Source organism: Pseudorca crassidens, chromosome 7 (assembly GCF_039906515.1).
Source record: "Pseudorca crassidens isolate mPseCra1 chromosome 7, mPseCra1.hap1, whole genome shotgun sequence".
Classification (NCBI taxonomy): Eukaryota; Metazoa; Chordata; class Mammalia; order Artiodactyla; family Delphinidae; genus Pseudorca; species Pseudorca crassidens.
In genome coordinates, this window is record NC_090302.1 from 17,449,702 (window position 1) to 17,477,124 (window position 27,423).

At 44.1% G+C, this 27,423-nt stretch overlaps 1 protein-coding gene across 5 annotated transcripts in view; it reads left to right on the top strand.

The window, feature by feature from the left end:
• Nucleotides 1-27,423, top strand: part of ASTN2 (astrotactin 2) — a 911,537-nt gene that overhangs the window by 420,862 nt on the left and 463,252 nt on the right. For 4 of the 5 annotated variants that reach the window (XM_067743527.1, XM_067743524.1, XM_067743522.1 and 1 more), the window contains 3 exons: nt 23,786-23,870; nt 24,386-24,460; nt 25,208-25,345. In XM_067743527.1, coding sequence (XP_067599628.1) covers nt 23,786-23,870; nt 24,386-24,460; nt 25,208-25,345 — 298 coding nt within the window. The remainder of the gene's footprint in view (nt 1-23,785; nt 23,871-24,385; nt 24,461-25,207; nt 25,346-27,423) is intronic. The other variant, XM_067743523.1, reaches the window with a different exon arrangement.

The following is a 27,423-nucleotide window of genomic DNA, read 5'->3' on the forward strand; positions in this document are numbered from 1 at the left end:
AAAAAAAAAATGAAAGAGGGAAGCAGGGGGGAAGGAGGGAGGAAGGAAGGAAATTTCCCTTCCCATGCTCCTTGAAAAATTTGTATTCACCAATTTTCAGCTTCTTCCTCCATACCCACTTACATATAAACTCAGATTAAATATTTTCCAACACTAGAGAAATTGGGTCACCAAGAGCTGTCCAGTAGCCACACCAGCTAGAGAGTCTCACGCTCCCATTCAGCTACATACATTCCCAAGAACATTCCCCTTTGCATTCTCCTCTCTGCTCACATTCACCATCCTCCCACCCCCCAAATACCCTATGCAGAGTTTTACCTTCTGACTAGAGTTCAGGCTCTTCCCTCTACCTGAAATTTCTTCTATCCTTTAATTATCTACTTTCCAAAATTCTATTTACTTAATTACCTCTCATTTCCTCTCTGTAGAATGGATGACTTCTACAGTATCACCAGAGTTTTCTGTTGACTAGAAATTTGATTAAAACGTGAGTTATTATTTGGAAACTGCAACGCTATAATGTAAGCTCCTTCCAGCTTACTGCTGTATCTTATTTATCCTTCAGCAGAGCACCTTGCTGTTACAAATCACAGGACATAAGTGGATGGGATGATCTACAGATAAGGAGTGGAAATAGGAACATAAGTTCCCTAAATATATTTTCATGGAGCTTGACTCAAACCCACTATGTAAAATTTATTTCAGTTTGTTAAATCCGTTCAAGCAATATTTTCTTAATTCCACAAATGCATTAAGTCTTGTGTGTCAAGTGCTATGAGAAATCACAGACAAACTGGACAATGTTCCTGCCTTCATGGATTTCACATTTTTGCAGGGATTAAAAATAATACGCTCCTCTACAGCTATTATAAAAGACACAGTGTAGAATAAATCAAGAACAGGCATTTATAGAGTACCTCATGCCTGGAGAAAAGGGAGAAATGTATTCTAGATGGGAATTTCAGGAGATCCATCATGGAAAAGATGACCTTTTAGCTGAGCCTCGTAGAATCAGTAGGGAGTATGAATAAAAGGTGCTTGAGCAGAGGAATCTTGATGATGGAGAAAGAGAGGAAGTAAGTCTAGAGTGATTCCCAGAACCAGAGAGCAGCATAGCTGGGCTGGCCTCTGGAGAATGTGCTGCACATGAGGTAGAGGAAGAGACCCTGAGCCCTTCCTTCTGTTGGGGGGATCTATAGGGCTGAACCAAGTCATGGAGTCCAAGTACGGATCATCATGCCTTAATGCTTTATTGGATGTGTCAGCAAGAAGGATCATTCTTCCCAGCTGACCAGAAAGGAGAAGGAAATTGGGGAGATAGTGTTGCTGAAGAATGTATAATTGCCATGATGTGTGAAGGAGCCTGGTCAAGTTTTCCTGCCTCTGTGCCATAGCCCAGCTCAGGTGTGTTTGTCCAGGGATTTCAATAATTAGTACCACCTGCAGGGCCGATTATGGAATTGATTCCAGAGTGTGCTGGAGCTGGCTTGTATGGAGTTAAAATCTGAGTTTATATATACGTGGATATAGAGGAAGAAACTGAAAGTTGGTGAATTCGATTTTTTCAAGGAGCCTAGGGAGGGAAATTTCCTTCCTTTCTCCCTCCCTCCCTCCCTCCCTCCCTTTCTTCCTCCTTTCATTATTTTCTGTGAACTCATGAGAGTCGAGTGTTACCATCTCGTCCCAGCTCTTTGTTCAGTTCTGTCATGCAGGTAGCTTGGAAATTGGCTGTGATGAGAGTATTTATACCCAACAAAATGGGTAAATGTTACAAATCGTGGCTTATTTTCTTTGGAAAGCCAATCATTAAACATTTGCCATCGTAACAGTGGATGGGATGAGAACAAACTAATCAAGGACCAAGGCAAAGAAGAGTCTCAGTGATGGCTCAGAGAAGGCTTGAAAATGTTGCCGGAGGGCGGCATCATGCTCCCTTCCAGAATAAACTACCGTTACTCTGCAGCTCTCTGAAGACAGGAAGTGAACATTCAAGGACTACGTGCTATGGTCCGATCAAATGCAGCACCACACAGTCCAAATGATCAGGCCTTGACCTTAAGAATGGGGAGAGTGACATGGATAAAGGGGATCAACTCTATGGTGATGGGTGGAAACTAAATTTTTGGTGGTGAGCATGTTGTAGCGTGTACAGAAATAGAAATACAATGTACACATGAAATGTATAGTGTTACAAACCAGTTACCTCAGTAAAAGTAATTTAAAAAACGTCATCATGGGTGAATCTTAGTGTGAAACAGCTTTGTTAAATCTCAGCAAATGGGTGGGGTATCATGTTAAATTCTGTGTACAAAACCATCGACAGTATGGCCCCAACCACATGAGGCAGGTAGCTGCAGAACACTAACTCATTTAGTCACTAATTCTTTCACCTATTCGTTTATTCATTCAAGCCTTTAGTGAACCAGAGTAGAATTGGAATAGCCTTTGGAATCCTACAGAACTGGGTTCAAATGCTTGCCTTTCTGTTTACTGACTTTGGCAGGTCATTTAACATATCCAAGCCTCAGTTTTACATATACAAAAAGAGGCAAATAATTCCCATTTTGCACAGTTGTCGTGAGAAGAAGATGAAAAATCACATTTAAGATGCACTTGGTACGGTACCTAATTTATGGTGGGCACTCAAAACATAGTGTCAAATGCTATATTTTATAATCAGTTATTTAGTCCATAGTGTCTTCACTTCATTAATTTAATAAACATTTCAATTAATTTAATAACTATTTTATGAAATACCTTTAGTTCAGCAATGCACAACTGTGTTAGATTATGTGAGAAGAAAGTAAGATACAGCCTCTGGCCTCTAAGACCCGACCACCTAATGAAGAAACTTGCAGTAACCTGGATGTTTCCATCTGCTGGCTTTTCATTTAGTCCTTGTGTGACTTTTAAATGTGGGCAATGAAAAAAGTCATAGGCTCTCAATCCTAGTGCCAGCTTTGCCACAGATTTGTCATTTGACCTTGGGTATGTCACGTATTGTGAACTTCATATTCCTTCTTTTCAACAAGGAGATCAGTGGAAACATAATTTTAATGCTAGAAAGGTCCCTAGCAATCATCTAGTCTGATGTATTGAGGGTCACGGAGGCTAAGCAAGTTGCCTGGTGTCACTCAGTCAATTAGTGGCAAGATACAAATTACAAGCCTGAATAATTCCTAAGTTATTTTCCAGCTTAAAATTCATGTTTCTATGACCTTTTAAGCACTAATAACTTAGAACATAAGTATGATTGAAACAATTTGTAAATGGCATTCAAAGCAGATTGAATTTTCTTTTCAAATTGATACAGATGTCAGTCATATTTGCCATCATACGCAGTTTATTTTCATGTCTTCAGCAGCCACTTTTCATTGCAATTGGATATGAAATGAGAATACAATGTGTGTAGTTATGTCCTATGTATGTCTCATAATGTACTAAATGTTTCCAGTTGTTTATAGATTGTTTCTGTTATTTGCTGATCCCTGTATTATTAACGTTTAAAGGAACACAAGGACTTCATGAAGTTGTAAAGACCAAGAATGCACAGAGAATAAGAATGTCTCTGCCTTGAAGGGGATTGTAGCATGGGGGGTTTCTAGGTAATGTAGTAGATAACATAGGATTTACGTTGTGTGGTGCTTAGTGAGATGTGCAGTTAAATAAGTTGAGATCTATCCAAAGAGAGCCAACTTTCTGGCAGACCAGAGAGGAGAAATTTATATATGAGAACATAAGTTTTATAAAGAGTTGACCTTTGCTCATCTTGTTTATTGCTGCGTATCAGGTACTGAAACAGTTCCTGCATCAATACATCTTTTCTTGAATGAATAAATGAGTGAGTGAATGAATGAATGCATGAGAAGCAAGTTTCAGTTGCTGAAAGGTCAAGAGTTGGTTAGTGGGTTGGGTGTAGGGTTCTGGTGTCAAGACCAGGAGTAGCCCTAAGGGTGCTGACAGTGACATTTTGGCTAAGTGTGTTTTTGCTGAAGATTTTTTTATCTGGGACAATTAATTCTCTGCTGAAAGTCACCTTCTCCCTTGATTCTTGAACTCAGAGTAAGCTCTGTCCTTTATCTGGTTAGGATCAGTCCATGTCCAGCTATGCTGTTACCCCAGTGGACCTCAACTGGGGAAATCAGTCCTTCATAAAGTGAGCCACCGATCCTCAGAATCTATAATGCTGTCCACCTCACCATTCCTTGGTCCCGAACTTTCCTGGGAGATGTATTAAACAAAACTCATCTAAACTGACTGTAAATTAATGAACCCAATGCCTTATTTTTCAGACATACAAGATAATGTAAACAAACTATCCAACACCATTTCCAACAAAAGACGTTCAAACAACAACAGACCAAGACTCTTCTGCCTAAATTCCGTGCAATGAATGTTAATCATAAAAGCACATTTATCACATCAGACTGCTCCATTTGATGCCTTCATTATTTACTTATAGCAGATGAGGGTGAGACAGTGACCAAATATAGCTTATAGTTAAAAGAAGGATGGTAGAATTTGGGTGAGATATCAAGAGGGACATGAATACAGGAACAGCATCTACTGTTTATTCTGTACTTGTTGTGTACCAGGTATCATGCTGAGACTGATTTAGGAACTCTCTTGGTCTTCATGACAACACATCTAGGTGGTTATTATTGCTTCCGTTTTCCATACTAGAAGCTGTGTCTTAAAGTAATTGATTGACATTCTCAGGGTCATATACTTAACTAAGTGTCTCAGCTGGGATTTGGACCCAGACTGAGTGAGGAGCCTACTGTATGGAGAGTGAGTGTGTGAGCGGGTCTGCTTAGCCCGGAGCAGAGAGAGACATTCTGGCAGTCGCCCTGTGGTAGGTGTTTGCTGAGAATTCTCAGAGGCAGGCATAAATCCTTTGGACAAAGAATTTGCAGAATAAGTTGACCTGGAAAAAAATAAAAGGACCCGTTTAGGTTGGGGGTGAGGGAAACATGCAGAACCAGAGAGGTGAAACTGGGACAGCACTTATGAGTTGTAGGGAAACCATTTTTTATCTCTGTTTGGGAGTCTGGCTTTATCTGGTTTAAATGTGTTGTAAAATGTTATGTTGTGGAAGAGGGTTGAGGTCCTTGGAAAAGAACAATCTGTGTCAAAGATGAGGTCATAAAATTTCAGAGAGCCCATGACAGCAAGCCACAGGACTGCCTGCTCAAGCGCTGGGAAGGATGGGAAGGTTAGAATGGGCTGCAAAAGAGACTTTGAAAACATTTTCTTATTGGGAACATGCCAGTCCCACTGGAAGTTCAAGGCAGTCTTTACTTTTGAACTTGAAAGAAAGAGGTTGTGAGAACCTCATATTGTAAAGTTGCCTGGAGGAAGATAACCTGAGATGCGTCTCTGGTAATTATGTCCAGGAGAATTGTACCAATGAGGAAGAGCGCTCTCAGCTTCTAAAACTAGATTTTATCATCCAGAAAATAATCTACGGTCATTTAAATTAGAGTCTGTGTTTAATTTTAGCCAACAAATGTATTACAAAAATATATTTGCCCCCCCAAGAATGTTCTGTCCTACTATTAAAAAAAATAAATTCAGGAAGCTTCTAAATATATTTGTAATATCTTATGACCAATGGATTATAAATAAACAAAAGTATGGGCAAAAGTATAGATTGGAGATGGGAGTGTTATTAGGATACAAAAGCCATGTTGTGAAGTGTCCACACTTGTCAAGGGTGAGGCATTTCCAGTAGCCAGTGTGATAGGTCTTTGCAGGTGTGTTCACTCTGCAGGCTGCAGTCTGCCCTCTACCCACCTCCATTTCGTATAAGCCACTTTCTTCATGCATCCTTGTCCTTCTTGTTTCAGTTTAAATGTCACTTCCTCAAGGACGTTTTTGCTGACCTTCTAGACTCAGTTATTCCTCCATGTTTTTTTTGTTTTTGTTTTTGTTTTTGTTTTTGTTTTGCGGTACGCGGGCCTCTCACTGCTGTGGCCTCTCCCGTTTTGGAGCACAGGCTCCAGACGCACAGGCTCAGCGGCCATGGCTCACGGGCCCAGCCGCTCCACGGCATGTGGGATCTTCCTGGACAGGGGTACGAACCCGCGTCCCCTGCATCGGCAGGCGGACTCCCAACCACTGCGCCACCAGGGAAGCCCCGTCCTCCATGTTTTAAGCTCCATTTGTGCACTCTACTTTTGTCTTTATAGTAAATACAATGATAGTAATAATAATAATGCACATTATATAGCACAAACTCTGTGTCAGCCCTCTTCTAAGCAAGTCACATGTATTATCTCATTTAATCCTCTCAATAACCCTGTGAGGTAGATAGAGTCATATTTTAACTAAACCAAGACACAAACAGATGTATGTACCATTATCTTACACACTGTTAAGGAAAAATTGCTGCCACTAATAACCATAAGTTGCTAATAATTACCACATAAGTCCTCATTTTCAGGGATATTGAAATGTGGAAAGTTGTGCGTCTTAGAATTAGTGGAATGCCCTATTACTATCACCATTTTACATGTGAGGAATCTAAATTATGTAAGTGAATGGATTTTCCCAAAGTCACACGTCTAAGAAATGGTAGAGTTTAGACTGGAATTTCAGAAGTCTGGCTTCAGAGTTTATCCTCTTAACCGCTAGCCTACGCTACAATGTATAATTAATATACATTTATTTGTGTGGTTCTGTATTCAATTCCTTGTTATCTAAGAGACTGTACGCCATAAAAAGGCAAGGATTTTGTCTATATTATTCCCTGCTTTATCCCATTGTACTGATGTTTAATGATGAATAATGGAATCAGTGGGTGAAAGAAGAAACACTGGATTTGGAGATAAATTCCATGGGCTTCTCCTAGATCTGCAGTTTTTAACTCAAGATGTAACTTTTGACATGCCACTCTGTCTCTGGGCCTCAGTTTCTCTATTTAATATAAGAGGAGTTTACATTAGATTTCTCTAAGTGCTCTCCAGCTCTGAAATTCTGTGTACTGGAAATCTGCACTGAAAGCCAATGCTGTGTCCAACTCTGGCTCTGGAGGATGTAGAAATAGGATCACTCGTGCTTCCTGATTTCTTGAAGGAATGTACAAACAGGAAACTGGGACCACCACACATTTCAACTCTTAATAAACATCTTGTAATGGTCAAGAACTTGAGCTCTGGGTTCCAGTACACTGGGATTCAAATTCCAGCCCCTTCATTTTGGACCTGCACAACTTTGGACACGTTCCCAACCCTTTCTTAACCTCTGTTTTTCTCAGTGGTAAATGGTGGTAGATGATGATGCCAACATAACAATCCTCAGAGAATGATTACGTGGATTGAACTAGGTAAAGCATATTAAGCACTTAGCATAATGCCTGGTACACAACACTTAACAAATGTTAGCTATTATTAGAGCTGTGCTCAAAACGTGAATTGAATAAAATGAGTATTGTAGGACTGTTTAAAAAAAAGGCAGTTTACTATGAGCCTGAGCAGTCAGGGAAGGCTTCTTGTAGGGGGAGAGACCAGAGTTGGACCATGAAGCAAAAGCATGATTGTGATAGACCTACACTGTCCAATGTAGTAGCCAATAGCCATATGTGGCTAAATTAAAATGTGAATTAAGCCACAGTCCCCGTGTTCCAAGTACTCAGTAGCCACACATGGTTAGTGGCTGTGTATTGAAGAGCATTTCTATGATTGCAGCAAGTTCAATTAGACAGCTGTGACAGAGAGTGAAGAGTGAAATTATGTTTCATATATATTTTATTTCATTTAAAATATTTATGAGTGACAGTGCTGTGCTGAGTAATGTTTTAGGAACCAAGATTTAACAGTGAGCAAAACCAGACACATTGCTTGGCCGGGTAGAGCCTGGTCTAGTGCGGGGGTCAGCAAACTACAGCCCACCAGCCAACTGCTGTTTTTCATAAAGTTTTATTGAAACACAGCCATATTCACTAGTTAACATATTGCCTATGACTATTTGTAGCTACAACAGCAGAGTTCAGTAGTCATAACTCTGTGACTTGCGAAACCTAATATATTTACCATCTGGTCCTTTAAAGAAAAAAAAAATGCCAACCCCTGGTCTAGTAGACTGATTTTATGCTTTGGCATCTGAGTTAAAGAACTGGGTTTGGTATTTATTCTTTCATTCGTGGATTTGTTCATTTAACATTCATCCGGTATTTATCAAGCATCTAATTTAAGCAGGATGTCAGACAGTGACAGAATGAAAAGAACAGATAAAAATTGCTGCCATGATGGAGCTCATACTCTGGTAGGGGCACGGGACAGACAGATGAGTAGAATATAGGTAGTAATTAATAAAGTGTATCCTATGTTAGAAGTTGATGTGTTATTGAAAAAAAGACTACAGGAAGGGGGGCTGTGAATGCGGAAAAGAGGGATGGTTGCACATTTTAGTAGCCTCTTCAAGGTAGGCACTGTTGGGGAGGTGAGGGAGAAACACGCTTTGTGGATATCGGGCGAGAGCAGAGTCCAGGCAGAGGGGATAGTCAGTACAAAGGCTCTGGGAGTGGACTCTGCCTCACATATCTGAGAAAGATCATGGGAGAGTATGTGGCTGGGCTTCGCTGGACACTAGGAGGATATTAGGAGATGGGGTCAGAGAGGGAACAGAGGGCCAGAACCTCAGTAGAACTTTCTTTCTTTTTTTTTTTTTTTTTTTTTTTGTGGTACACAGGCCTCTCACTGTTGTGGCCTCTCCTGTTGCGGAGCACAGGCTCCGGACATGCAGGCTCAGCGGCCATGGCTCACGGGCCCAGCCTCTCCGCAGCATGTGGGATCTTCCCGGACCGGGGCACGAACCCGTGTCCCCTGCATCGGCAGGCGGACTCTCAACCACCGCGCCACCAGGGAAGCCCTCTCTGTAGAACTTTTTAAGAATATTGGCTTTCAACCTGAATGCAAGGGGGAGCCACAGAACATTTGAGTAGAGGACTGATGTCATCTAACATATTGTAAGAGAATTACTCTGGCCACTCTGTTGAGAAAAAATCTTTAGGGATAGAGACAAGAGGGGTAGCAGAGAAGCTACTTGGAAGACTGATGGAATAACACAGACCACAGATGCTCGTGGCTTGGGCCAGGGTGGTAGCAGCGGGGGTGGAAAGAAGTGGTCAGAATCTAGATATTGCATTTCATTCATTGCAGTCATTTAGTGAATGCCAATTATATGCCAGGCATCATGCCCAGTACTGGGGATAGTGAGAAAAAAGCTGCCATCTCTGTCCCTTTGAAGCTTTCTGTCTAATGAATTGGTTTCAGGCTTTGACGTCAGAGATGAAGAATCCAATTTTTAGGTCCCCCACGTGTGTATGAGCTCCAGGACCAGTTTTCACACTGTCTTTAAAGAAAAGATCCAGGAGAGGATGACTCTGTCTTGGTCTGCTTGGGCTGTCATGACAAAATATCACAGACTGGGTGGCTTGAGCAATAGAAACTTATTTTTCACAGTTCTAGACGCTGGGAGGCCTAACATTGAGGTACACTGAATTAGTTCCTGGTGAGGGTCCTCTTCCTGGGTTGCAGATGGCCAATGTCTCAACTTGTCACTGTGTCCTTACCTGGCCTTTCCTTGGTGTGTGCATATAGAGAGAAAGCAAGATCTCTCTTTCCTCCGCTTCTTATGAGACCACTAACCCCATCACAAGGGTCTCGCTCTCATGACCTCATCTAACCCTAATTGCTTCCCAAAGGCCCCATTTCCAAATACCATCACATTGGGGATTAGGGATCTGACAGAAATTTGCGGGAGACACAAACATTCAGTCTGTAACAGACACCAATGACCTCGGATAAGAGAAGAAGGAACACAGTGAAACAAATACGTGCTGCAAGTGAGGGGGCTGGACAGAGCTTTCTCAGGCACTCTGCCACACAGGGCTGGGACGAGAGGAGGTGAGCAGGGAGCCTCAGCACAGAACCTAAGGTGTCATTCTCAGGCGGCAACTTTGAACTTGCACAACACTGAGTGCCCCTTTTGGGGGAGGGGAAGTATTAACTCATGACAGTGGCCTCTCCAAACCTTCCCCTGAGAAGCCTTTATAAAGACTCTGCTGCAGGGGCAAGTTTGGAGGCGGGAGTCCAGAACAAAGAGAGGCAGAGCTGGAGGAACCGTGCCAATCATCTAATCCACCCCCTCCTTCTACAGCTGCTGAGGGTGGGTCATCACCCTTGACCTTGGGTCAGCGCCTCGCCGGAGTCAAGTCAGGGGCTGAGCAGAGGTCTTCTGACTACCCTGCTAATGCTTGATCTCCCTACCTCTTGAGAACATTTTAAGCAGTCAAAATATTGCATCCTTGGGGTGTAGGCGCCTGCCTGCAATTTGACCCAATGCCTTCAGGAGTCTTTTACAACGTGTGCAGGTCATACCGGCTCCCAGCAGTGCTTTGCCAGGCTCGTCTTGCATATGCTTGTGATCAGATCCACTCATTCATGCAAGGAAGAGTTCCAGTGTTGGGCATCTGGAGCGTGGCGAGTTCCCCATAAGCTTCATTCATGTCTTTCTTCCACAAACAATGACTGAGCCCCAAGACTGAGTCAGTTCCCAGGGAGGGAAGTGGACCAGACCCTGCCACCACCCTCTCTTCACTCGTAATCAAGCTGCCGTCATGGTAGCTCAGTTTTGTGTTTGGAGAGGCGGTCAGAACAAAATTGTAAGCGTCACGGCTTTGAAGTCAGGCAGACCTGGGTTAAAACCTTGGCTCTGCCTCTAACTACGGTATTGGTACAGTTTTAAGCAAACTGCTTAATTTTCCCCAAGCCTCAATTTCCTGCTCTTTTTCATCACAGAAGAAGGTATTCGTTCACCTTTGCTAGGTTATTGTAACAATTAGAATCAGCATAGCAGTATAAAGTACCTGCTACATTATATGGCAAATATACATGTTCAGTAAATGGGAATTATTGAATCAAGGGCAAAAAGAACCCCCAGTGTTGGCAGTGCTTAACCCACAAAAGACTTAATCGTGATGGAATGGAAGGTGTGATGACAGATTTTGGAGCAGAAGTGGTCTCCATGAAACCGTTTAAAACACTGCGCTTAGCAATAGTCCTGGCCTTCTCTGGTTATTCGATGCCATCTTTAGGGAGCTAGCCCGCTGCATCACACTAGCTTTCTTCTCTTTCTTGACTGAAGGCAGCTTTCATTTCAGTGTAGATGATTAAAGATCTCTGAATAGGAGGGGTGTGTGTGTGTGTGTGTGTGTGTGTGTGTGTGTGTGTGTGTGTGTTCCTGCCCCAGCCTTTTGGCTACAGTGTTAAGTGATCTTTTCATTAAAACTTCTTCACGGGATTTCCCTGGTGGCGCAGTGGTTAAGAATCCACCTGCCAATGCAGGGGACACGGGTTCCATCCCTGGTCTGGGAAGATCCCACATGCTGCGGAGCAACTAAGCCTGTGTGCCACAACTACTGAGCCTGTGATCTAGAGCCTGCAAGGCACAACTACTGAGCCCATGCGCTACAACTACTGAATCCCGCGTGCCTGGAGCCCGTGCTGTGCAACAAGAGAAGCCACCGCAATGAGAGAAGCCCGCGCACCGCAAAGAAGAGTAGCCCCCGCTTGACGCAACTAGAGAAAGCCCGCATGCAGCAACGAACACCCAACACAGCCAAAAATAAATAAATTAATTAATTTTTAAAAAAAGGTATAAAAAACTTCACTAGATAAGTGTCTACCTGACCACAGGGAGTGAGGGAGGTGTGTGGATTTTATGCTGAGCACACCAAGACTGTCCATCAGGACGGGACATCCAGGAATTCGAGCTGCTCCTCTCAAGCCACGCAAGGTCAGGTGCCTCGCCCTGTGCACCGTGAAGGGACGGCTGCAATTTCTCGAATGGCCACAAATGGACGTGACAATGGAGCCTGACCTCCTAGTGAAGCCTGGAGCAGGCCGCCTCGACTCCCGTTGCTTAAATTTAATGATTCATGATGAGTCTCCTTCCTATACCAGTAAAGGTGGCATAAAAAATGTTTGGTAGAAGGATGTGCATCTTAGGAGTGGGAACCGTGCTGTCCTGCAGCTAAGCTGTTGCCAGAAAGTGGGGGCTGCCTGGGACAGGGGTGAGGGGGGCAGAGGCAACAGTGTGTGGGCTTGTGTGAGAGGTGGGCAAAGAGAGCAGGAGGGATGGGAAGGGAAGAGAGAAGAGGGAAGGAAGGGAATGAGGAGCATGAGAGAAATCAAGAGAAAGAGGCAGAAAAGGAGGGGACCTGGAATGAGCAGGATATGACTGTAGTTTTTGTTCTAGGCACCTTTACACACCGTATCTTACATAACCTTGATCTTTGCATTAACCCTTAAAGCAGACCAACTGTCCTTTATTACCTCTTATTTGAGGAAGAGGAAATGAAGGTGGGTCTGGGGGGTTAACTTGGGCCTCTGACTCAAGCTCAGTTATTTTCACTGCAGAGTGATACAAAGGAAATGGGACAGACAGACAGACAGTGAGGAATATGAAGGTGCATACAGAGGCAGAGGCCAGGACAGAGAAGCAGAGGCTGAAGAGAGACACGGAAGCAGGGAAAAAGACACAGACTGGGAAACGAAGAGAGACAAAGATGGGGGGAAGAGTGAACCATAGAACAGAAGAGAGACAGGGAGGAGAAGTGAGAGCTTTAACCAGGAATGAGGGTAGCGGAGTGAAAGTGAGCTGGATTCAGCTGAACATACACCTGATGTAAAACGGTACAATATTCCAGATGGAAGGAACTGGAAATGACAATCCTCCCAGTTCCTGGGAAGCTGGCCTGACCCTGATCACCTGCCTGTAGCTGAGGCTGGGGTCACTCTGAGAAAGGGACCCCCTCAGAAGCAGAGTGCAGATGTCACATGCCCTCCCCTGGTTCTCTCCATTTCCCCCGATATCCGACTAGAGGAAGACCAAGGTCCACGCTGGTGGGTGTCTGGACCCCCGTGATTTCTGGCCTGGATGGCATGGGCAGAATGGGCAGGGCACATGCGTGTGGCCCGCTGTACTCTGTGCACATCTGGAAAATCATGACTCTTTGCTTTAATTCTGTAAATGAAATTTGACTTTAAACTCACAAAGATAGCTGATGCTTGGGAAAAAAAGATCAATGCCTCTTTTTCTGTGGAGGGAAGAACTCTTTTGCAAAATGATTAATTACCCTCTGCGTAATTTATTTTGTATATTTCACTTTGCTGTTTCAGGTTTTGTGCAGGCAGCGGGGACAACAGTGTTATTAATCATCATGTGTTCTGAATAGGATGAGTCTGAGTCTATATTTTATCCTCACAGCATCCTTGTGAATGGGAGAGGACAGGCGTCTGTTCCCCGTCTTCTGGAAGAGAAGGATGAGGCTCAGAGAGATGAAGGGGCTTGAGCAAGGCCACCCATTAAATGGTGGGGAAACAGAGCCGCAGGGTCCCGTGGCATGACTACCCCCAGCACAGGTGTGATAGGCAGCCAGGGAGAGCCACCAAGGTGGGTCATTTTGAGTGAGACACAGGGTCATGTTGAACTCCTCCATCTTACCTGGCATCCTGTCGGGGAGCTCTGACTGCAGAGTCATGCAGGACTGGGTTTGAATCCTGACCCTGTTTCTTTCCCACTGTATCATATGGAGGCCAGTCACTTAACCCCGGGAGCTTTAGTTTCCTCATCTGTAAAATTAGGACACTAACACCTGATTCACAGAGGGGTTGGGTGGATTAACACATGCTTAATGAGATCCATACACTTCTTCTAAACTTGTCCTTTCCCCAGATTATAACCAAGAGGTTCAAGATAAAAGCTATGGTCAGGAAAGGACAGTAAGACAACCAACTCCCTAATAATAATCATGGCGATAGCGTGTTATGATCCTGGAGCCCATACTGGGGACAGAGCATTCTTGGTGTTATTCACTGATTAACCTCAGTGTAGAATTGAGGAAACTGAGTCTTGGCCAGAGACAGGAAATTATATTCAATACAAAGTCACAGAGCCGCTGGGTGACGAATGCAGTTTGAAGCCTGTTCTAACCCCAGTTCCTGTCTTCTTTGCTGTAAACTGACTCTCTCCTTGCAGAATGCTTGGATTCAGCATTTGGGAGTGACTGTTTTGGAGAGGGGGTATGGGGGTTCCCAGAGGTTGTTTCCCCACACCTGTGGAATTAGGGTGGAATTTCTCAGTGCCTGATTCAGCTGATCCAGAGAAACAAAAGGGCCTGTGATTTCCCATTTGTGCGCTGACCTACCTTTGCACCCATCATTTCCTCTGTCTGGAAAACTCCTCCTTCCCCTTGTGAGAGAGGTATTGCAGCCTGGGCACAGCAGCACTGTCTCTGGAACCAGGCCCACTGGATTCCTATCCTCTTAGCTTTGTGACTCTAGGTAAGCAAGTTACTTAACCCCTCTGGGCCTCAAGTCTCCTCATTTGTAAGACGGAGTCGAAAATAGAACCTGCCTCATAGGCTTGTAGGGTCACATGAATTATTATAAATAGAGAAATCCCAACACTGCCTGGCAGTTAGAGATCTCAGAGTTCCCTCTTATTATCACCTTCCATCTTCACTGGTGTGAAGGCCACTCAGTCCATAAGTAGTAGACTGAGGATTCAGCCTCAGATTCTGGGTTAATGCCATTCACCTTCATAGGTCTATGACCCTTGACTTCCCCCTCAACCCATTCCAGGCTGATCTGAGAAGCTTGGATGAGACAGGCTCTGGGGTGGAGGTCGGGGAGCAGTGGTGGGAGATGGCAGCCCCTTGCCCAGCAGACACAGCTCTGTGCACCCCTGTTAGGAATCGCACGTTGCTTAACTGGAGCCAGATCCTTCCTGGTTATTGGAGATGTCTGCGTCTGTATCTGTTCCAGGCTGCTAGTGAGATTTCTTCACCCCTCTCCATCTTCAATCAGCCGTAATTTTAAGGGAGTCTCTTACCCCCATGCGTTCCCCCCAGACACTCATCTGTAGATAATTGTGTGTGGGGTTGCACTCGGGGATGGAGGAGGCTAGGAAGAGAGGGAATGGAGCTGCCTGAGAGGGGTCACCATGGCTGAGACCTTGAAGTCGGGGTCTGGTGTGGCCTGGCCGGTGGCCTTTCAGAGACCAGGCCATCCCACGTGGGCTGCCCACATGAGCTAAGCCAATAGCCAATTAGTCCCCATGTATCCTTGATTAAGGACTGTGATCTCCATCAGACCCAGTCACCAGCCTGTGCCGCCACAACCTTTTGGCCTCTTTTTTTTTTCTTCTTGCTCTCAAAGGCCTGATTATGAAAGGCAATGAGGGCCTGGCAACTGAAATGCAGTTATCCAAGTTTGTCTCAAATGCTTTGGGAAGAACAAGGCCAAAACATCTCACGCCAGCAGTGTAAGGAAGAAGGGGACATCAGAGACACACACACAAGGTTCCTAAAGGTGTCATCAAGACCCACCTCCTCACTGTACAGGTAGAGAGACCAAGTCTCAGGGAGGGAGGGGACCTGCCCAGGTCACACAGCATGTTTGGCTGGGTTGACTTCTAAAGAAGTCCTCTTCACTTCCTAAAGGTCTGAATTACATCCTCCTGTTATTTCACTCCAGTCATGTTTCTCTGCCTCCCAAGCCTCTATTTTCAAAACCCCCAACCCTTCCATACATACCCTGCCTCCCCCTCCAATCCCTAGGGAAATGCTGACTTCACGACACAAGACCAGAGCATGTTAGAGGTAGAATCAGGGAATCTGAACAAGGTTTGGAAGGCCGTTTGGGGATCTCTGAGTACGAGCTACTCATTTTACAGATGAGAAGACTGAGACCTAGAAAAGTAGAGTGATTTGCCCAAGTTTGCAGGCGGGTCAGCACTGTACAATGTATTCCCTGATGACACTACTGACATTCAAAACTGCCCAAATGATCTCATTCCTTCTCTAAATAATTATGTTGCCACTTAACTTTCCCTTCATTTCATATTCCCTCTCAACCCCTGGTCTCTCTTCTGTTGAATACATCCCTCTCCAATTTTCAGGCTCTGCTTTTCTCAAGAATTAGGATCAGGGCAGACCTACTGCAAGAAGCAGGTCCTGGTCTGCAACTGAGTCTCACACAGCCCTGTTCTTATCAGGAAACTCAAGGGCAGTTAGAGCAGGAAAGGTACAGGGAGGGAGAGTAATTGATAAGGGGGAAGATTGCCTGGGCCAGTCATGAAGGACTTTGAAGGTTAGACTAAGGCATATGAAGTGTATTGTGAAAGCAACTGAAAGTCCCTGGAGAGTTTTTAGGAGGAGCCATGGGTGCAACTGTTCTTTGAAAAGGTAACTGGCCACCACTCAGATTGACGGGCAGACACTGAAAGCAGGTTTCCAGTGATAAGACTTTTTCAGTAGTGCACATGGACAGTGTTCAGGGCCTGCCCCAAGGAGAGATGGGAAGGAATGGATCCAAGTGACAAAAAAGAGAATTAGTGGGATTCAGGTGCCATTTGGATACTAAGGGTTAAAAAAAAATAGAGTCCAGTCAGAGATTTTTCCAGTTTGGGAAGAGGGAAATAACAGGTTTAAGGTGCATTGGGCAGCTTTCGTTACACTGATGCTGCGTAACAAGAACCACGGTATTTACTGTCCACAGCTCTAAGCAGTTTTCCCCTTTGTTGCACATCCGGGTGGACTGATCCACCTGGGACTCAGCTGCCCTTGGCACCAAGTTCAGGTCGTGTCCACTCTGTTCTATGTAACCCTCATCCTCCTTGGACCAGCCACTGCTTGGAATGTGGTTTTCTCATGGCAAGAGGAAGGGATGCAGGAGAGCAAGCCCGGCCACAGCACACTTCAAACTTCAGTTCGCATCATGTCTGCTACCAACCCACTGGCCAAAGCAAGTCCTAAGCCAAACCTGAAGACAGGGTAGGGAAGAAATCTCACTCTTCTCACAATCAGGCGTGGCAAGGATGTGAATGCATAATACTGCTCTAGAGAAATGAGGACTTGACACCAATGACTCAGTCTACCACAGGACAGATTTTCCTTCAGCACCCCCTGATCTCCTATGCCTATCCAGACTCTCTGAAAGCATGTCCTCGTAGAGAGCCATCACATGGCTTGGGAAGGAGTCAGAAAGGTCCTGGACTTGGATGTTTGCTCCTCTGTTCACAATTCTCAGCAGCATACTCACTCTCTCCAAGCCTCAGTTTCATATCATTTAAAGGAGCCGGTGACATCTTCCTCCCAGTGTTGTCATGGATGTCAAAAATCACCTGGGTAAGGTTGGTACATAGTAGATGCTCAATTAACAGAAGGTATGACGCTTCCCTTGAGGCTTACCCCTGCTACCTAGAAATCAGCCCAACAACACTTCATTATGTGGGTACTATTAATTCAATGCAATCCATATATAAATTATTTACTTTTAGACAGGGCTTATTTGCAAGAGCAATTCTTAACCTTTAGTTATAGTGGAATTTTAGAAATCAGCAGGGTGCCAATTTCAGTGTGGGTGGGTGGAGCTGCCTCTTCTTCCCTAACCCCTGTGTCTCGCTCATGAGAATTGTCAAATTAAAGGCAACTCCCCTTGCTCTTGCCCTTGTGGTTATGTTTACTGCTGTGATGTTTGTGACTGTATGAAAACAGGAGCTTTGAAGACCTGACTCTACAGCCTTGGGCAAGTGACTAGTTGAGTCTGAGCTTCAGTTTCCTTATTTTACAGTGAGGACAGAGTGCCTTCCTCCTGGTACTAGTCATGGGTATGACCTGAGAGATGAGATGCAATAACATATGTCAAGCGTCTTCCACCACTCCTAGCACAAAGCACACCCCCCTTCATGTTATGCCCAACCCACGCCTCTCCCACCGCATGCCTGGCCCTGAGCTGGGCTCCAGCGACACAGAAGTGCAGAGGTGCAAGGGGGCCCAGTCGGAGTCAGAACAGGAAAGGATGCCATGCACACTCACTGTTCTGAGGCCCAGGGTGATGCCTTTTCAAGCTGCAGCGACAAGAAGAGTGAATAGGAAAGTGAGCAGCAGCCAGTGTCCCTGGCCTGTGATGTAAGTGACGACTGAGTCGGAAGCAAGTGAAAATGGAATCATAAGGGGATAACAGGGTGGGAGGAGGGGAGTCAGACAGCCGGGTGGGATTGGAAAGAAGTTTTTGCCCTTATCTGATACTCTCACAGGCAGGCGACAAGCTCTTCTGAGCTGTGGAAGACAGAGGAGGCAAGACCCTCTGGCGACGCCCTTCTTCATACTTGTGTGTCCTTCGCTAGAAGAGGCCATAGACCAAGGCAACAGGTGTTTCTGAGAACAGGGGACCAGCCTGGGAGATTATTTCATTCAAGCTGCCCCAAATGCACAGATAAAGAAACCGAAGTTCGTTTTGCTTTGCTTTGCACAGGGCAAACCTCGAAATTGAGACCATCGTTCATCTAGAAAGCACCTTTTCTTTCCAGTAAAACAAGATGCTAAAGTGGCCTCTCCTGTCCAGGAAAAAAAAAAACCAAAAAACTGACACAGCTAATGACGTTTTCAGCAAGGAGAGATACGCCATAGACTGTGTTGAGGACTTTTCAAATGCATCGCCGATCTTGCAGCAAATAGGTGATATTAGCCTCATTACTGATTAAGAAACAAACTCGGAGAGGTGAAGCAACTTGATGAAGTTCATGCAAGTTCTAAGTGGCAGATCCAGGACAGAACAAGAGGATTCTAGGGCGCACACTCTAAACTATTTCGCCAGTCCACTGGCCTCATACGATTGACACGAAGGCACCGTCTGCTTTGAAGTGGTTTAGGGGAGCCCCGCACAAGAGAAACTTAGATTGTTCATTATTGAGGGGTTCCGTTGTTCTCACCCAAGAGTTTATGGAGTGAGAACACATGTAACATAAAATGAGAACTCGATAAATGGGGCTTGAGAGACGTAAAGAGTGAATATTTTAAAACCAATACAACTCATGCATAGCTGATAATATAGGGTTCTAGTGACAACGAAAATCCACTTAGGTGAATTCCCTTATGGGAGCCACTTTAACGAAGAGATTAAACTCTTTGTTAAGGTCTACATTATCAATCACTTATAAATGTATGTTTTTAAGGTGTTACGGGTAGTTAAAAATCATTATATTTAAAAAATAATTTCTGGTTTTAAATGTAATACATTATAGGAAACTCAGAAATGTCAGAGGCGTACAAAGAAAAAAAATGCAAGAAAATGTTGCTGGGTGTATTCAAGTACTGAGACCACTAGTGTAGTGGAAAGGACGCTGAGGTAATGACCAATAGTCCTGGGTGCTAATCCGGACTGGCCAAGAGGCTATTACAGTTATTTGGCTCAATGTCTTCACTTTCTGAGCCAGAGTTTCCCCATCTGAAAAATGAAGCTGGGAAGATTTGAATTAGATGATCTTTATGAGCCTTTCCTACTCTGATGTGAAATAAAAATTCTGTTTTAGCCGTTTCATCAGCATTCATGTTTACACTTTCCATTTCCTTGGCAAATACCTGCCATGGATGTAAGAAAGTCTCTTCCAGTCTTCAGCAGAATCATCATCATTCTAAAGGAGCTCAGCCTGAATTCATGACGATTACCGTATATTTATGTATTCACTAATTCACGTATTCACTCACCCATTCATTCATTCAACAAATGAGTCACCTACCCTTCATCAGGCATGCTACTAACTACTAGGAGATGGAGATGATTAAGAAAAGGTTTCTGCGATCAAGAGACTCCCAGTTTAGTGGGGAAAATAGGCAAAACGTCCCTATCCTATCGGCATAGGCATTACTATTGTGAAGGATACTCCCTCATTTATTTATGTACCGGGTAGGGCAGCAGGTGCTGGATGCAGTGGTGTGCAAGATGGGCCCATCCGTTTTTCCAGGGAGCATCTGCTGTGGTGAGAGAGTCAGGGAGTGCGGGCAGGCATTCACAGTCAGCACAGGGAAAGCGTGTAAACGTATGTCCCTGGAGAGCTGATCTTCAGCAGCCTGGCTGCCCTGGGTATATATACCAAGGCAGGATTGAGGATGGGACTCCCCCGGGGAAGGGGTTAATCCTCAGCTCCCGCTGTCAGAGGCTTGCATCTTGCAAGAAGTAAATGCTTGGTTGTGAATAGTAGAAAGGTCGCTGAGCCAGCAAAATGGAAAATGGGGGACAGTAAAGCCAACAGTCATGGCGTTGAGGGACAATCCTGCTGGAGGGACCCAGCCCAACTGCTAAGAGTGATCAGAGTTAAGGTTTTGTTTTTTGGGGTTTTTTTTTTTTGCTGTACGCAGGCCTCTCACTGTTGTGGCCTCTCCCGTTGCGGAGCACAGGCTCTGGACGCGCAGGCTCGGCGGCCATGGCTCACGGGCCCAGCCGCTCCGCGGCATGTGGGATCTTCCCGGACCGGGGCACGAACCCGCGTCCCCTGCATTGGCAGGCGGACTCTCAACCACTGCGCCACCAGGGAAGCCCCGAGTTAAGGTTAAAACAAAGGGTATTCAGAAAACTAGATATAAGCGATTCGGAAAGGCAATGGAAACGACTGGCTCTCACTGGGGCCCAGAACTCATGAACATCTATTCCAAGCTTCCATTTTGCAGATGGGGAAACTAAGTCCCAGCAAGGAGGAGGTTACCTATCCAGTGTCCGTAGAGTTAATGTGTCAGCATATGTCAGAACCCAGTTGCCATCTTGGAATGAAAGGGAGAGAGGAGGGAATGAATTTGTTGAGCATCTACTCACTTTCTACATGAGCCATGAGCTTTACCCTTCAGTACTTCAATTTATTCTTATATCATCTCTGAGAGATTGGCAGAACTGTCATTCTCATTCTGTAGATGAGACAACTGAGACCTCTTCAAAAAATGAAGTAACCTCCTCCCCAAGACCACACATCTTAGGGAGAGAGGAAGTAAGGATTGGAACCCAGTTCTGTGTGTCTCCAGCACTCATGTGCTTTTCCCTCTGCCTCACTTCCTGTGCTCCACGCAGCCTCCAGGGTGGTTGCTTCTCATTTGCAAAATACATATTTGTTGTACAGTGAGCGGCAGTAATTAATGATCCATTCCAAGGCAGGGGAAACTTGCCTAGTAAGCACACACGAAAAGAGAAAAATACAGCAGCGCCCTTTTTCTGTGTAGATTTCTCATTCTCACTAATATTCGCAAAAGGAGGGAAAGGGGAAAAAATGACCTGTGCCCTGTCCTGAGTCACTGAGAGGAGAGACAGGAACCTCAGCCCTTTCCATGGAGGACAAAGAGCCTCCTTTCCCACCATGCTCCTGGCTCGCCCCAGCCGGACTTCCCGTCCCTTTGCCAGAGGTAACCACTTTACCTCTCCCATTATGAATCATGAAGGCTGTGGCTTGTGGCAGATCATAAATCAGTCCTGGGAGTCTCGAGGACAAATCCCAGGACTTTTAATCTTAGATGTGTTTAAAGTGGTGAATATTTCATGAAGGGGCTGCTGCATTTTAACACATCATTAGTGACTGCTGCCCCTCCCACTTCGGTCGATGATTCTCATCCAAACCTCAAGGACCTCAACTCTTTCCATCCATTTTCCTTACCTCTGGCAACAATCAATCAGTCCATTAGGTTGCAGGTACTTACAGCTCAGGCGTCCGGTGGAAGACCCTGGGATGTTATTGGAGAGGAGAATTATAGACAGCATCCCTGCCTGCAAGCAGCCCCCTCTTATATACCAGGTATCCGGAGAAGGGGAAAGGTAGCAGCATCCCTGCCTGCAAGCAGCCCCCTCTTATATACCAGGTATCCGGAGAAGGGGAAAGGTAGATCTCTCTCTTTCCCTTCTCTTTCTCCTTTTAACAGTCTTATCTGAATATTGTGAATATTCTCTCTGACCCATTTTTTTCTCCATATTCTGTCTTACTACTCTTTTAGTTCAACCAACATTTATTAAGCCCAGGCTGTTTGCCAGATACTTGCTGATGCTGGACATACAAAGATTAAGCAGCGTTGGAATGCATAAAACAAATTAAAGTGTTGACACTCGGAATACTTTGTATAAGGTCAAATGTATAACATGTATAGTGAATCAGTGAAAACAATAAGGCTATTCCATAAATACAAGCACTTAGAAATCAGGAGCTGTGGGCGATAGTTGTAGAACCTGTGTTACCCTAGCGTCTTATTCACTGCTGTGTTTTGTTTTTGTTGCACAAGGTTGAGAAAATCCTGATTCATAAGACTTGAAGTTGTACAAAGCATGAGCTTGTTAGCACCTAGACTCACAGTCTCAGGGTCCTCTTCCATGAAACAAAGATGACAGGAGAATTTTTTTTTTTTTAATGAGGTCTGCGTAAAATCTGTTTACCTGGCAACCAGACTTAAAGTGACAGTGCTCTTCATGTCCTCAATTCTAGCATGTAATATCTGAGTGTTTAGCCATCATTTTTTTATTATTAAAGAGATTTGAAAATAAAACTTTTTAAGGAACATTAAAATCTAAAAGGTGCAAAGTCCCTAAATCTCCCCCATTGAGCTAGACGTTTCCATGAAACATAATTTGAAAACGCTTGGGTGAAGCCAACCAGAATCACCGTAGGACTGAAGAATTGCAGGTTCATCTGGGTATGTGCATGAGTGTGATTACCAGAAGATGGCAACGTGGCAGCAATAGTCTGGAAATTGATCAAAGCCATAGATAGTTAATTATTCATTCAACTCACAGTGTTGAGCACCTACACTGTTCTATGCAGTGAGTTCAGCCAGGGCACTTCCTACCAGTGTTTCCCAAAGTGTGTTCCACAGGACACTAATCTATGATTTGTTTCACCAGCAAGGCTTCCAAGGTGAAATAAGTTTAGGGAAAACTGTATACATTATCACCCTCATGAAGAATCATACTCTACTGGCACTAAGGAATGGTACAGTATTTCACAAGCTTTTTTTTAATGGAATCTATTTTTGGTTTTTTAATGGAATCTATTTTTGGTAAAGCATCTGGGAACATTCTACAAATACGTCTTAGGAAAATCTAACAACTAATTGAATCAAAAAATACCCCCCAATCTTAAGGAGTGTACAGTGAAGCAAGACTAATAGTAGCAAGGAGGTAGGACCCTTCCAGAGTTTTGAACACTGAAGATACACCAGGAAACAAGACGTGTGCCCCCAGAATGAGCTTAGCTAATGGGAAAATATACTTAAGGCAGTGGGGGATGCTAGTGAGGATGTGTGCAACCAAGTGTAAGGCATGGCCAGAAAACAATGACACATGGATACATGGATGGACGGATGGATGGATGGAAGGGAAGGGACAAGAAGGGAAGTGAGGGGAGGAGGGAAGAGGAGAGGAAACCCATTAAGACAAACAAGCAACAACAAAACAAAATAAAATCTGGAGATGGTAGATGAAAATAATTTTTCCAAAAGGGGAAATCAGAGGTATTTGGAGGAGGTGGCATTTGTTTTGGGGCTTACAAATGAACATGAATAGTTGATTCAGGTGGAGAGAATTCAATTTCCTGATTACACTTGTCGTGCAAGTGTACTTTATCATAATTTAAATATTTGAAAATAGGACTTCCATGTATAGCCATCAGGTTACTTTCTGTTTGCCTCGTTAGGCCACGAGCTCCTTCAGCATCTGGGTTGTACCTTTGACCTCTGCATCCCCAGGGCTGAGCAGAGAGCCCGGCAGGGAGTGTGGTCAGGGCTCACTGAGTGAATAAGTGAGTGAATGAACAAATGAATAAACTCTTTATCAACCACAGTGGCAGGTAGACCAGAACACCCTCTTTCCGTGACCTTTTCTACAACTAGCCACCTTGTTTTATTTGCTCAGAAAACAAGGAAACCAGAAAGAAGGGCAGGCAGTATTTCACAAGATCCTTTTCTCTTTTACAGGAGAGTGCAGCTGTCATGAAGGCTACACCCCTGACCCGGTTCACAGACACCTGTGTGTGCGCAGTGACTGGGGACAGAGTGAAGGGTGAGTGGCAAAGGACATCAGGGCAGAGACAGTGGAGGGCCCACCTTCCCTATGGCATTACCAGATGCCCCAAACTGCTCCACAAAGAGGACTCTTCCTCTGCAACAGTTGTGTCCCTGCAAAGCCTGATGGAAAGTGAATCCTATTTCCCACTGAATCACATTTTAGTATTACAGGTACATGATTGATGAATCTTCTAGAGAACAAAGGCTGAAGTTTAGCTCACCCTCCCAAACCATAGGTAATCAAAGACCACTCTCTTGAGTGGACTAATGGAGAAGAATTGGATTTTTTATACATAATCTCCAAAATGGACAAAGTGGAGTTTGAAGTGCTGAGTCCTTCGGTGAAATGGAGCCTTTTATAATATAAATAGCCTTATCCAATAATTACCTCTGCAAAATTTGATTGTTTGTAAAGCTACTCCAAGCATTGTCCACATATGTATCCCACCTGCTTCTGACTAATAGCATCTTCTATCCCTTTTTCTTTCCCTGTCTCAATTCTTCCCACAGACCCTGGCCTTACACGACACTCGAGAGGGGCTATGATCTGGTGACAGGGGAGCAAGCCCCTGAAAAGATTCTCAGGTGAGTTGACAGTCTGTTGGGGCATGACGCTGGGGTATGGAGAAGGGTCTGATGGGAGGTGTAGTTACGCACGTCCTTAGTTTATCGAGCCTGTGCACTTCCGGGATGCAATGGCCCCAGTTGCTGTGGGAATCTAATTCCCATTTGTCTGGTATAGACATAAATTGAGATACTTGAACTGGAGGAGACATTACTGATTATCTAGTCCAGTGGTTTAAAAATATTCTATAGCCATAGAACCTCTTCCTGCCACTACCATGAAATCATGTGTGAAATTTCAGTACCTAAGCTGATGAAGACATACAGCAAATTAAGTGGCAGAACTGGGAATCAGATTTTGGGTGAAATTGATTCAGGGTCCATGCCCTTAACCTTTGTGCAGATTGCCCCTGCTGACTTAGCAGTCACTTATGGTCCTCCTGCTGGCTATCAGGACTGCTTGGGAAAGCAGAGCTGAAATAGTTCCTGTCCTCACAAAGCCCACTGGTAAATGGGAATCAGGATTTAAACTCAGGAAAATAAAACTAGCAATAGAGAACAATGCATGGGCTAAATGATTAACGGAGTGAAGAAGTGACCATCCAAGTCTGGGCAAAGTTGGCCAACATTATGCCTTGGAGAATGCAGGGGACTCAGTTGGGTGGGGGAGTGAGAGAAGGTTCTAGAAGGGAAGGGTGGAGGGGCCCCTTTTTTCTGTTTTGTCTCTGCTGCCCAGGGAGTCCCCCAATGGAAACTCTTACATTGCAGGTCTACTTTCAGCTTGGGCCAAGGACTCTGGCTTCCTGTCAGCAAAAGCTTCGTGGTCCCACCTGTGGAGCTGTCCATCAACCCCCTGGCCAGCTGCAAGACCGATGTGCTCGTCACAGAAGACCCTGCAGATGTCAGGTAGGGATGTCATCTCCAGCACCTGTACCACGGGCTTCTTAGAGCCCTGGAAGCCCCTCTGTTTCAGGATCTCAGGAACTCCTGTGGAAAAGTACTCTTCATGTTGTTGAAGTAGGCAGTTGCCTAGTCGATATATAAAACACTGTCCAATATGCCATGCTCCACACTCCTGAAAGTGACTTCCATGGTGGTACTCAGTGCCTTTATATTTCAACATAATTACTTTCCTTTGGGGTTTATATAAAACATGAGAGAGGCGACCACATTCTCTGGCTTATCCTGGGATCTTTAATGATCTTCTCTTATAAAAGACGATTACTTAATAGTATACTGGAGAGTCATGAAGGTAAAAGATTGGAGAATGAGGTGCTTTCTCTCATGACTCAGATACCGGGAACAGATTTTGGGCTAATCCATAGGTCTGAAATGTCCAGGTCAAATGAATTTGTTTTTTGCTCATGAAAGGATGGAGATTACATCTTTCCTTACACGTTTTGCACCCTGTACTTAACTTCCTTGTAGACTGACTCTACTGTGTTCTAATTAATTGCTTACATATCATTCTGTCTTATTATGTGGCGAATCTTTTAAGGTCAAAGCAAATAACTTATTTAGCTTTTTAATCCTCAGTTCCCAGTACATATCGGACAGCTACTAAAATGTTTATTGATTTAATTTTACCAGTGGTCTTAGATCTGATCCTAGCACTATTCTGGAACTTTCTAATGGAGGTTCCTTTTTTCCCCCCTCCCAATTTGATTGAGGGAAGAATTCTAGAATTTAAATGTTACATAAAACGGACTCTGATTTTACTTTTGGAACTGGCTTGTACACAGCTTATGAGCTCCTGAACTGGAACATGGAAGCATGGCCCCCATACTTCCAGTGACTGTTATTCTCCTGTCTAGCTGTCTTCGGGTCATTTTGAATTTAAGATGCTATCATATATCCATGACATCTTGATAGGAAGCTCCTAGAACCCACGTCTCTTGCTTTACAATTTATTTATTCTCACCTTCTCAACATTTCATGGAGGGATGAACACAGCATGATTTTTTATTGGTATTTCTCCGAAGAGGTAATTTTAAAAAGAATAGAAAATTAAAGGGATAGCACTTAGAAAATGAAGTGGTAATTTCTAAGAACTAAGATGGTTTCATGCACACACAAATTGATTCATGGCAAATTACCATTATTTCCATTTTTGATAGAATTGAGGTCAGTGAGACTTTAGTAGAGCATGTGCTAAGGTTTCTCTGCATTACGTATTTTAAAGATGGAGAAAAGACCATCTGGTTGAAGGATTATTCTCAAAGAGACCCTACGACCGTGTCTCAAATCGACTGAACAAAGGTCTACTAGCTTTCCTCAGAGTTCTGTACTGTTGACATTGAATGTGTGATTTCAGTGAAGTTATAAATGTCAGACTGGCTGATAGTAACACTCCCTCTGGAGTCAGATAGGTCTGGGTTACAGTCCCATCTCTACCATGGATGAACTATATGATTCTGGCCAAATGCAACTTACTAACTTTCCATTTCTTTGCAAAATGAGGATAATAACAGTGCCTACCTCACAGAATATGATGATAATACTACTACTAATAATAATAATAACTCATCTCCATTGATCATTCCCAAACCCTTTACTAACATTATCTCATTACATTCTTATATCAACCCCAAATGTGATGCTAATATTATTTTTATTTTACAAATTAAAAAAAAATCCGAGGCATAAAGGTGATACCTTCACTAGTAAGTAGTGAAGCCAAGCTTCACCCCATGATCTCTCCACCTCCTGAACCCATGTTCTTAACTATTTCATTGAAACACCTCCCAAGAATCGTTGTAATAATTAACTGTGTAAATGCTGGTACGTAATATACTCCCAAAGGTACAGGATTACCAATTTTAGATAAATTCAATTCCCACTACAGTGGAGTTCAAGTAGAAACTGGTGATGGTGGGGAAGGCAGAGTCAGGAAGTTTGAGTTCTATGTCATACTGCTGAGAATGACCATGGTCTGTAGGATAATTCAGTTGGCTTTTCTGCTCCAATCTGAATTATTACATTGA